The sequence below is a fragment of the Silurus meridionalis genome, chromosome 17 (genome assembly GCF_014805685.1).
Source record: "Silurus meridionalis isolate SWU-2019-XX chromosome 17, ASM1480568v1, whole genome shotgun sequence".
NCBI classification, from domain to species: domain Eukaryota; kingdom Metazoa; phylum Chordata; class Actinopteri; order Siluriformes; family Siluridae; genus Silurus; species Silurus meridionalis.
Window position 1 is genome coordinate 2,362,794 of NC_060900.1, and position 11,609 is coordinate 2,374,402.

Here is an 11,609-nt window from a genome sequence, read left to right on the forward strand (position 1 = left end):
AAGCGTGTGTGTGTGTGTGTGTGTGTGTGTGTGTGTGTGTGTGCGTGGGTGAACAAAGTGTGTAAGAAGACCCTGTGGTGCGTGCGTGCATACATGCACGCATAAACACACACACACACACACACACACACACACACACACAGACAGTCTGTTGGTGTGTAATCTGATTTTTTTTTTTTTTTATGCACAGCCTCAGGCTTTAAAGACTTTCTTCCTACATCCATCACCTGCTTGGTGCTCAGTTTCCACTTATTTCCTCACTCACTCACTCACTCACTCACTCACACACACACACACACACACACAATTCGCTCTTTGAGAGCAGACCCAAAACTCTCCATATGTTTTTTGTTTTATCAGAAAAGTGCAAAGCAGGAATGAAGTTTTTTTGTATAAAATCAGAGCAATAATAGGAGACGTGGTGTCTTCCTGCTCCTGTTAAACCTTGTCTGTCTTTGAAGTCAGCGTCTTTCTCTCTCGGCCATCCTGTTTGAACAGGTGGGATAATTACAGCTCTCCCGAGGCTACTACAGGCTGGAAATCCCACATTTAACGCGGATTTGATCAGGAAACTCGGCCTTGAACGGAAACGCTTTTCATCTCCGCTGTTCAGTGGCCTGCTCGGGCCGTTTTTAAAAGCAACAGCAGCAGCCCTTGTAGATCAGTAAAGTCTAATCTGGTAATTAACCGGTGGTTTGAAAAGGCAGTGAAGAAGCCGGCTCAAGCTGAGGGCGCAGGTAAATCACCTGTTCCGGCGCAGGGAAGCAGCTTCCATCCGGGGCCTACTGATGCGGTTAACGCACGGGCCGTGTTCAAAGAAAGTTTTGATGACACTTGTTTTTTTGTCAGAAGGTGAAATGCGTAAAAGAGCTTTTCATCTCCAGCTTAGAGGTAGTAATTGGCCTTAATTACCGCTCTAATACCTGCTGGGGCCTGCTATATAAAGGGTCCTGTTTTGACGTATATTCATAGGGCACACGACCAGCACAGGAGACACATCAGGGAAGTTAATTTTTCTCGCCGCACTGAAAAACTACGTTCGGAATCCGATCGCCATGTGGACGCTCGCTGTTTTTGCCATGTGCCTCGTCCCGGCGGTTCTCTGCTTGGACTCCAATGAGATTCGCTCCTCCAGAGAGATCGTTACGGATTCTGAGCCGGTAAGAGCTCGTCCTCATCCTCCTCATCTTCCTCATCCTGACTCTGGATTCCAAAAGAATCACACATATTTTATATCCTTTTATTGAAATAACCAGTAAAGATAAAAAAAACAAAAAAAACAATTTCAGCTAATATACAGGGAGAAATAAATAAACACACAAACAAACAATTAAATAATTATTAAAAAAAATGTAATGTGCTTTCAAGATTTGATTGGTTGCATGTCATTAGGTTAATAAGGTCTGTGTCTAAAGAGTAGAATGATGCAGGATGGAGATGAAGAGATTTTGGGACACATTTTATAAACCACAGCAAAATTTCATCATTTATTTGAAATACAGTTTGTTCTGAAATCTTGATGATTGCAAATCAGTGAAATCACTTCCATTAAAGGTCGGACCATGTGCTAAATGAGGCGTTATCACGCTTCCTAGGTTCATCATATGATGCTTGTAAAATCCAGATTTCTGCTCTTTATTATTATTCAAATAAACCAGTTAAGTGCATCGTCCATGCAACAAATGTAGATGAGGTAAATTAGGACTGTTTTATTACATAAAATTTCACATTTATACCACTTCTGTAACATTCCATTAAAAAGAGCAATAGAAGAAAAAAAAGAGCCATAGAAATGTAGTTTTAATCATTTTTACATTCATTTTTCTGCCATTTCACCCCGACATCATGCGAAAATAAAATAAAAACTGCAAGAAAGACGTTTCTATTAAGCATTAAGCATCTTTATTATAACATTCGAAAATGTTTTACATAAATGCAAGAAAAAAAACTATTACATGTCGTAAAAGTATTATACAAAGTTATACATCAATGATGTTATTACAAACAGAAACAATGTCCTACAGACCAGGATGTAACAGTAAACGGCTAAAAAAAAAAAACATATCACATTTCGGATTATTATTTTGATATTTATTCTACTGGTCCCTAAAGAGGACTTTAGTTCTGGTTCTGTTTATTTTTCCTCCTTTTTTGCTTCATTGCCTTCTGTAAATATTCTCCTTGAACATTGTGAAATCTTTTCATGGCCTGCTTGAGCTCTGGTGTTCTTCATTCACATCACATTAAACATGAAACATGATATTCTACTGTTGTTCCTTCGTTTTGGACAGACGGTGATGACGTCAGAGAAGGTCACAGTGAACGTGAGCGTCCATAACAACGTCAGACGCCGACAGCACAACCCAGAATGCACCAGTCAGTGGGTCGGTACAAAAAATAAGCACTAATAACCGGATCACTGTCACATGATAGTTTCTTATGGGTTTCCTGAACTTCTCCTCTGAATTCCAGGAAAACGGATGCGAGGCCTCGAAGAAGAGACGTGGACGTAAAAGGAGGCCAGTGTCTGATGATACAGTCACTGAAAAAGGTAAAAACTAACAGGTTTGTTTCCAGGTTGTGTTGAAGATAAAGAATAGACGTTGGAGAGGTTTAATGGCTTATAACGTATCTGACTTTTAAATTAAAGAAGCAGTTTGTAATAGTTTTTTTATTCGTTTCCCGCAATTGAAACAAGAACATGCGATCTAATCTAACCATTATTAAGAAATCTGATCTCATCCTTCCACAGTAGCTTATGAGGTTGATCTCAGGCACGATCATTAGTAGTGGAAAATACCCCAATACCCCGTCTGGTTCAAGCCCCAGTATCGCCAAGCCAGGGCCACTCTTGGGTCCTTAAGCAGGGCCCTTGAGCAAGGCGCTTAACCCTCTGTCCACCAGTTGCGCTGTGTCATGGAAATGTGAAGAAAGGAATTTCACTGTATCGTATCTGTGACAAATCTTCTTCTTCTTCTTCTTCTTCTTCTTGTGGAGCTCATTTCAGGCCCAGAAAATATCTAGAAGCCTCAAAGAAAAAAGTTGATTGCGCTCTAATCGTCAAATTATAATCACTTTGCTCTCGAGAAACATATGAGATGATGAGATACAAATCTTCAGAGCCGTTCAATCGTTACAAACCGCAGCTTTAAAGCCTACAGCTGTGTAATAAGCGCAAAATCAGATGGAGCCGTAAATCTGGCAGCATCAGTTCAAGATCAGGATATCTAGAACCCTGAAACCTTGTGTTTACAATTCATGTCTGGTTCTTTTTTTTTTTTTTTTTTTATCACATATGAGTTTCTGACCATGTTCTTCCAGGGTTTAGGGTGTTAGAAAACTGATACGAGACTGAATTTATAAAGCAATATGTAATCATAAGGCTCGACTACAAACCACTAAACACCTGATAATATCACTTTATGTCATTTATATACAGGTAGACTTTGTTGCTAATTAATTAAAGATTATGTGATTTAATGATGGAAACTTGCTGCCTTTGGAACATCTGGCAGAAATAATGTATTTCAAAAATACACTTGAATAGACTGCCACTTATAAACTCCTTTATTCACAAACATCTAAGGAGGTCTTGAAGGCAGCATGACATCAAGTGTCCGAGCTGATTTCAGTAAAAAAAAAAAAAAAAAAACTGGCGCATTAATACAGAGTTAGTGTGATGCGGTCAGGTCACTGCTGTGCGAGTACCAGGGACTATTTTTTCTATACAACAGTTTCAAACAAGGTTTTAACCAATTTTATAACAATCATTAATATATATAATAATATTATTAATAATAATAATAAACATGGATTTTTTCCTCCCATAGGGATAAAGAGGAGTAAGTGTGTGCGCTCACGTGACTGTGGAGAAGGCTGGTGCTGCGTTCAATACCCCGGAGGAGGACGGTGCCAAAGGGTTCTTCAGGAAGGCGAGATGTGCCTATTAGGAGGGCGACCCAAATCTAAATCGAGGAGACGTCTGGAGCGGTGTGACTGCATGGCGGGTCTGAACTGTCTCTCCAAACCTGGTAGCCTTAAGGGACAAGGAGAGTGCCACGTTTACGACAGGGAACGAGACACCCCACGTTAGGGACGTGCCCAGAGACGGGCTGTGTCCCAATCCGATATTTGTTTAAAAAGCAGACACTCTGCATGTTGGCCAATTATTTTTGAAAGAAGTGTGGATTCTTTTTATTTTGACTGCTCAAGTTTCACAATTCTGTACCATTTCAGCCTGGTGAAAACCTTTGAAAACCTTGAAGCATTGAGTGTTTTGTTCCCAGTTTTCATCCCCACTTATAATATATATTTTTACATTTTAATATATTGAATTTTGCACCATTGTTAGCAAGCAGAACCCCAGCCCCAGTTTATTATCACATTCAAACAGCTAATAAATATTTGTATATTTTTATTATACCGTTCATGATCCTAAGTAGGTGTAATGCACGGTATACAATGTAGAATTTTGGGTCCAGGCGATAGACGCCGATAAACGTCCTACGTCACACAGTAATTCAGGTCCAATGACTTTTACTGTCACAGCCTTGTGACCAAAGACAGCCTGTGAAAAATAATGTAACGGTATCAGAAATTCGGCGACCCAGAATACTGTTCTGACAAGCCGCTAATAATGCGACATAATCGTATAATAATGGTATAATGATCTTATACGATTGCTGGCGGTCTGTGGGAGGCTTTTATGTTGCTACACAGGGACATTACGAGGTGCAGAATTCGATCTCTGCTCAGATATTCAACGTTCGGTTTAGCACGCCAACATTTTCAACCAAATTAGACGACTAAGATAAAAGAACACACGAAATGGTACTGAGCCATTTGATTAGATTAGAGTCAGAAAACAAGATAGACACCTTCTTTCCATTTTTGGACACACCTGTCTAGGTCAGGATTGGAAATGATTTGTAATGTCTGGCAGGTGAATGTGTAAAGTTTGAACGTAAGCTGCTAAGACGTGTTCGGTGGCCACATTTTGCTTTTGTCCAAACAACATGTTGTGCAAAAAACTGCATGTCTAAATCATGGATTTTGTCTGAAAAGATTTCTTCCCTGTTTTTCTCATCACTTGCTTCTTCGGAAGGGTTGAAATAGTTATGAAATAGATTGAAGAGTTCAACATTGACCCCTGTGGCTGATTGTGATGAGGCAGACATGCAGCTAAAACTAGCAGGTTATTAGTGAAATGAAACTCGTAGCTCCTGCATGAAACTACAAATGAATCATGATTTACAAGAATTTTTTTTGTTTTGATGGACATGTTGTACATGATATGTTGCCTGTACATTCAATTTCTTGTCTTTAAAACTCTTCATGCAATCCTCGTGTATGTGAAATCAGTTCCCTTGTTGTTTTGAAGCAATAATATTTTTATTAATGATTATAGATTACATTGTTTTGAATGTAGGATGTGCTAGTTTACTCAGCAGCACGGGGCAGAAGGGACGGTTTTATGAGGGGTTTGTACTGTAAGACACGATTTTGGGCTTCCCTTCTTGGACAATATTTTTTTTTCTTTCCCTTGTGCCTCTTTTTGTAATGGAATAAAATAATTTATATCGTTCGTTTAATTATATTCTTTGCTGTTTTCATGCAAATGGCGTACTCGAGATCTCATGTTCTATTGTTTACGGATTTTATTTGACTCCAATATTGAGGGTAAACACTTGTTTGGGCATAAAACAAATAAATAACATTTAACAATAAATAATATTTTAAAAGTGGTGAGTTGGGGCCCATGCGCCTGGTGTACTTTACAGCCCATTTTAGCACCACCGTTATTTGTGTCCTGGGGTGGATTTGAGCGCCCTCTGGTGGACCATTAGAGCACTTACATGCTTGTCTTCTGTAGCTTAGAATTGTACCATATACACAAATATACACAGGTTCATCTCAATAAATTAGAATATCATTAAAAAGTTTATTTATTTTAGTAATTCAATAGAAAAAGTGAAACTCGTATATTATATAAATTCATCACACACAGGAAGCAGCTTCTTTAGTGATGACCTTTTGTGTCTTACCCTCCATGTGCAGGGTGTCATTGATCATCTTCTGGACAACTGTCAAGTCAGCAGTTTTCCCCCATGATTGTGGAGCCTGAACCAGACTGAGAGACCATTTGAAGGCTCAGGAAACCTTTTGCAGGTGTTTGGATTTGATGAGATGATTAGAGTGAGACATCACGAGTCTCCGATATTAAACTTTTTCTGAGATACTGAATTTTGGGTTTTCATAAGCTGTAAGCCAAAATCATCAAAATTAAAATAAATGAACACATGAAATATATCAGTGTGTGTGTGTGTGTGATGCATCTGTATAATATACGAGTTTCACCTTTTGCATGGAATTACTCAAATAAATCATTTTTTAAATGATATTCTCATTTATAGATATGCACTTGTATGTATGTGTGCTTCATGTGTATCTTTAATGTATATTGACTATGCATAGAGACACAAATTGCATCTGCCAGTTATGGAGTTGCACATTCCTAATTTATATATTTGGTACTGAAGAACAAAAGCATGGCTCGGGCACTGGTTATAGAGTAAAATGTCTTGGTTTGAAACTCTTTCTCACTCTTGTGCCCTATCGTGTTTATTAGGGTAACGTTCAATTATTCTTTCTGCAATCTTTTTTTGCTTTTGTCGCCACCTAGTGACAACAATGCAGAAATACATCTAGTCCGCTTTGAGAAGGACACACCCTTACTGACACACTTTTATAAAACCACAAACCTTTTCCTTAGCTTTCTTCTGCTTCACAGTGATACACATCTCTGGCTTTTTTTATTTTATTCAGTCAGGAACTTTTTGCCCGCCTCCTGCCAGATAAGATGCGGATCTTCTTACCTCTGATCCCAGGTATCTAATCTATCACACAGCGTTCACTAACAGCTAGAGTTACCCTTCCTGCTTCCCAGCTGTCCACTAGGATGCATTAGATGGTCTTGAGCACAAACCAGAGCCATGTAAGAGAAATAAGACACCTGTGGCTGGAGCATCTGGGGTCGAGTTAGTCTCAGCAGAAACTTGAGCTCAGTTTCATTCAGCTGCTGTGTAGGGAGGAAAAAAAAGAAAGACACCTGTTTAACTCCAACACGTCCACACCACCAACCACAGCGTGTACAATAACACACACGTGGGGTGTGCTTTTAAAGGCAAGTGGTTTATTCTCCTTAAACGTCAATGTTCATATTGTGGGGGTCTTCTTACACCTGAGGATTGAGTGGGTTCCTGCTATGACCCTGATCATGTGATTTTACATCTTCAACATGGCCACGCCTGTCCTGGTGGGGTTTTTCATGTATTTGTATGTAAATGAGAGTAAATCATGCTGCCGTGTTCTAAACCACACCGAGTGTGTTTGGTTTGAGATTTGAGATCCTGAGGTTGTTTTGTTCTGCTGTAGATGTGAAAAAGAAGAAGAAGAAGAAGAAGCAAAAGGAGCAGAGCTGCTCGTTGGCTTTTTACTGTGTGGTGTAATTAATTATTCAAGTATGCAAACGTACTGGCAACCAAAACGCAACCAACATGGCCTTCATCTCCTTCTATTCGTTTACCAAGAAGATATAAATGCACTTTGTCCATTTTTTTTTTTTTTTTTTTTGTAACCTGATTGGTCAGGAAGCATTACTGAAGGATGACAAAAAGGAAAAGGAAAACAAACCCAAAACACCGTTTCTTGTCTGACATTTCAGAGAAAAAGGTCGATAATTTAGCCGAATTGCTTCGCCCTCGCGATTCTCCTGCCCTATCGTACTGAAATGGAATTTTATCGGCTAGCTGAGAAAGTTCCTAGCTAGTGTAGGAAATTTATGAGCTAGGATCGAACCACCCATTTTAGCACACAGGAGCAAAGAAAAAGTGAGAAATCTCACGATGTCGTTGTTCCCCCTTCTTTTTTTTTTATTTTCAGATTCTGACACACAAACCTTCACAGCCCACGGCTTCTGTTTGCAAATGAAAATGAAATCCGATGAAGGAAAAAAAAAAAAGGAAGAAGGCAACTCGTCGAAAAAAAAAAAAACGGTGGACAGGCGAAAGAGACTGCGGTTAAAGCGGGAGACGGAGCAGGACGGGAATGTCATGTTTTCACTGGTGTTTCAAGCTGACTAAGAGAGTAGGGGGTGTGCAGGGGGAAAGGGGCGGAGCCTAAGTGGCGGACCCAGACGCGTCTAGAGCTGTCCGCAGTCAGCGATGAGGATCTTGGCGCTGGTTTTGCCGCTGTTGCTGCCGTGGCTCTCGACCTTCTTAATGACATCCAAACCATCGACCACCTGCCCGAAGACCACGTGCTTCCCGTCCAGCCTGAGGAGACGTGAGAACGGTTAACTTATAATCACGCTCGACGTGACCGAACCACATTAGTTTTGTTTATTCGTTTGCTGAAGTCAAACACAAAATACAATTTCAGCATAAAAACACACGACTGACCAGCTGGTGTTCGCCGTGCAGATGAAGAACTGCGAGCCGTTGGTGTTGGGTCCAGCGTTGGCCATAGACAGGCATCCGGCCCCCGTGTGCTTCAGGGAGAAGTTCTCATCCTCGAATTTATGTCCGTAGATGGACTTACCGCCGGTTCCGTTGTGGTTGGTGAAATCTCCACCCTGCAAACGATCAGCGCGTGTTCAGAGCGCCCACTCCGTGCAAACCAGTCACATCTACTTCATCGTTTTAGGAACTGATATAGAAGTTTGTTCAGAACTCGGGAACGGAAAGACCCCGTACCTGGCACATGAAGTTAGGGATGACACGGTGGAAAGTGGAGCCTTTGTAGCCAAAGCCCTGCTGCCCTGTGCACAGCTGCCTGAAGTTCTCTGCCAACACAAAACTTACGCTTTAGATTCATTTATTTTTCCTTCAAGGTTCTGAATTAGATAGATGTGAGGTGTGTGTGTGTGTGTTATCAATATTCGTACCTGCTGTCCTGGGGACGACGTCAGCTCTCAGCTGTAAGAACAAACACAAATGCATTAAAAGGTGTGTATGCAACACACACACACACACACACACACACACACACACACACAAACGCTCTTTTATTTAAACACACACAGGGTAAAGGCCACATCCTTGACCAGCCGCTCCCATAAACAATGCAGTGCATGACGCAGTGGTGGACGCAGTGGGCGTGGCTTCAGCCTGAATGCATCACCACATGCACATCCGGGATTGGATTGCAACTCTGCAGTCTCGCGCATAATCTATTAGTAGCCCCCATGGCCCTTTATCATAAAGCCCCTGATCACGTGATTCGATTGATCACGCGTGAACGCGCTACCACAGTATGAGGGATGCGGGTCTGACGGGAACGCGCACAGCTCGTGTATATATATATATATATATATATATATATATATATATATATATATATATATATATACACACACACACACACACACACAGACACACACACACCCCAGTGAGTATTAACTACATTTTATTTCCTCAGTAAGCAAGTTATTAATCACTTGTCAATCCTAAATAAGGGTGTAATAATAAATGGATCATAACGATAATAATAAGCATCTATGCACATAAAAAGGGGGGACTGTTTTTTAAACGGATTTGTGCAAAAAAAAAAAAAAAAAACCCGCAAATACAAACAATTATTATTTTTTTAATAAAGGCGTGGTTGTGGCTGAAAAATTTCCGCAGCGCCTCGAGGACGCGCACAAATGCGCGCACTCGCAACCTCTCACACTGTGTGTGTGTGTGTGTATATACACACACACACACACACACACACACACACACAGGGTTTGCACGTGACACACGCATGCCGCAGAGCCCGACGGATTGTTTGATGTCACATGATCCTATCCGAGTTGCAATTTTCATTAAGGGTCCCAATTAAGCAATTAGTCATTATGTAACTCAAAAATAGAAACAAATGATGAGTTGAGTTTAAAGTATACACAGTGCTGCAAGCTCTGCGGCTTTTATGACGTCATTCATATCCATGCTTTCATCCCATCCAGACGTTTTTTTTAAGGATGTGGGAGGCTAAATGACTCCAAGTCGGAAGCAGGAACTAAATATAGTCTCCAAAGAGAGAGAGAGAGAGAGAGAGAGAGAGAGAGAGAGAGAGAGAGAGAGAGAGAACTGCATCTAATTGTACAGTGTATTGTCTGATGAAATCAACATGGCGCTCTGATCTGCAGAACATGCAGGTCATCATGTACACTGTAACATTGTGGTTTGCACAATGAAAGAAAAACTTCCATTCAAACCCAAATACTCTGTATTACAGATGTTTTAATGCAACAAAACGGCTACAATTGTGCCTCAATATCAGTGATCATCATCATCATCCTCATCATCATCATCTCTCATGCACCAACAACGTGGATATTAAATTCCTCATGTGTGCCCTATAAAAACCATCCATACATAATGAATGAGTCAAAAGAATAAAGGTCATGCAATACAATAAATGGTCATGCAGTGGTGTAAACACGCCCCAAATAGAAAAAATGTGCCCTACAGGCACACAAGTCCATTCCATAATAATAATAATAATAATAATAATACACACATACTTTACATATATACATGTAGATATAGATATGTAGATATATAGATATAGGTCCTACCTCCATAATGACTCTGCCGAGTGGATTTCCACCTGCAGAGATGTCGAAGAAAACTCTAGGGTTTGCCATTTTTGGTGGAAAAAAATATATATATTTATTTATTGAAATTGAGACTTGTCTCCGAGGAGATCACTATAGACTTGGAAATGGAGGAGAGAGGAAAAGGAGGCCGGCATTGAGTTTATAAGAGTCTCAGGGAGGAGTTATAAAATGCTGTACGAACCCCTGCGTCCAATCACAATACAAAGATCAAGTGATTGACAAGACCGCGAGCCAATCATATCAGCGCATTGACCCAGTCTCCCAAAATGGCTCCTCAAGTGCACACGGGTGGTGTGGGGAATAATTAGTGGTATGTGGTGCCATGGGTTTGTGTGTATCTGTGGGTGTGTATATACATGTCAACTATCCAGGGTTGGAAATTGAGCTCTTCTTTACCTTTCCAGGCCCAGAAAAAAATCACACTGACACCTGATTGATGAGTTGATTCTAATCTCCATGCTCATTCGCTGGTCCTGAGAGCAGTGGATCCAGAATCCATCCTGCAAAAAACACTGGGCCAGAGAGTGAGTTCGAAAAACCAAAGTGCTGCAATACAACACACACGTTTGTACATTTGTTCATGTCATACAGCAATCCTGTGTCTGGTATGTCTTTTGGGACGTAGGAGGAAACCTGAGAACCCTGAGGAAATCCACACTGACATGGGGAGGCCAGAAGAACTTCCATATGGTGCATTGAGATGAACAGTTCATACAAGGCTCCTGGAAAACTCTGTTCATATACTTATGCATGTATAACAGGATATAAACCAGTGGACAATGCAGGAGATCAGGCTTTGGTTTTGAAGAATGTCTCCTTACCCTCAAACTGTACTATCAAACCCAAAGTTACTGCTTTTACAGGAACAAATAGCCACTATGAAAGATCTAATCCTGAAAAATAATTTCTTTAATTCAAGAAAAGTAGTCTCCAGTGGCAGCTGTAA

General features: G+C 40.5%; 2 protein-coding genes across 2 annotated transcripts; one reads left to right on the plus strand and one right to left on the minus strand.

Annotated features, from left to right (window-relative positions):
* The first annotated feature begins 69 nt into the window (after positions 1 to 69).
* Positions 70 to 6,008, plus strand: LOC124400130 (dickkopf-related protein 4-like). The gene is made up of 5 exons (XM_046871740.1): positions 70 to 737; positions 973 to 1,160; positions 2,292 to 2,384; positions 2,473 to 2,551; positions 3,831 to 6,008. The coding sequence occupies exons 2-5, from the start codon at positions 1,056 to 1,058 to the stop codon at positions 4,091 to 4,093; spliced, it is 540 nt and encodes a 179-aa protein (XP_046727696.1). The 5' UTR covers positions 70 to 737; positions 973 to 1,055; the 3' UTR covers positions 4,094 to 6,008.
* A 1,470-nt stretch (positions 6,009 to 7,478) lies between these two features.
* Positions 7,479 to 10,788, minus strand: ppiaa (peptidylprolyl isomerase Aa (cyclophilin A)). Its single transcript, XM_046872220.1, has 5 exons — positions 10,622 to 10,788; positions 8,945 to 8,975; positions 8,754 to 8,842; positions 8,460 to 8,632; positions 7,479 to 8,333 (listed from the first exon to the last, which is right to left on the minus strand). Exons 1-5 carry the CDS (start codon positions 10,688 to 10,690, stop codon positions 8,201 to 8,203), a joined length of 495 nt encoding a protein of 164 aa, XP_046728176.1. The 5' UTR covers positions 10,691 to 10,788; the 3' UTR covers positions 7,479 to 8,200.
* Between the last annotated feature and the right edge of the window lie 821 nt (positions 10,789 to 11,609).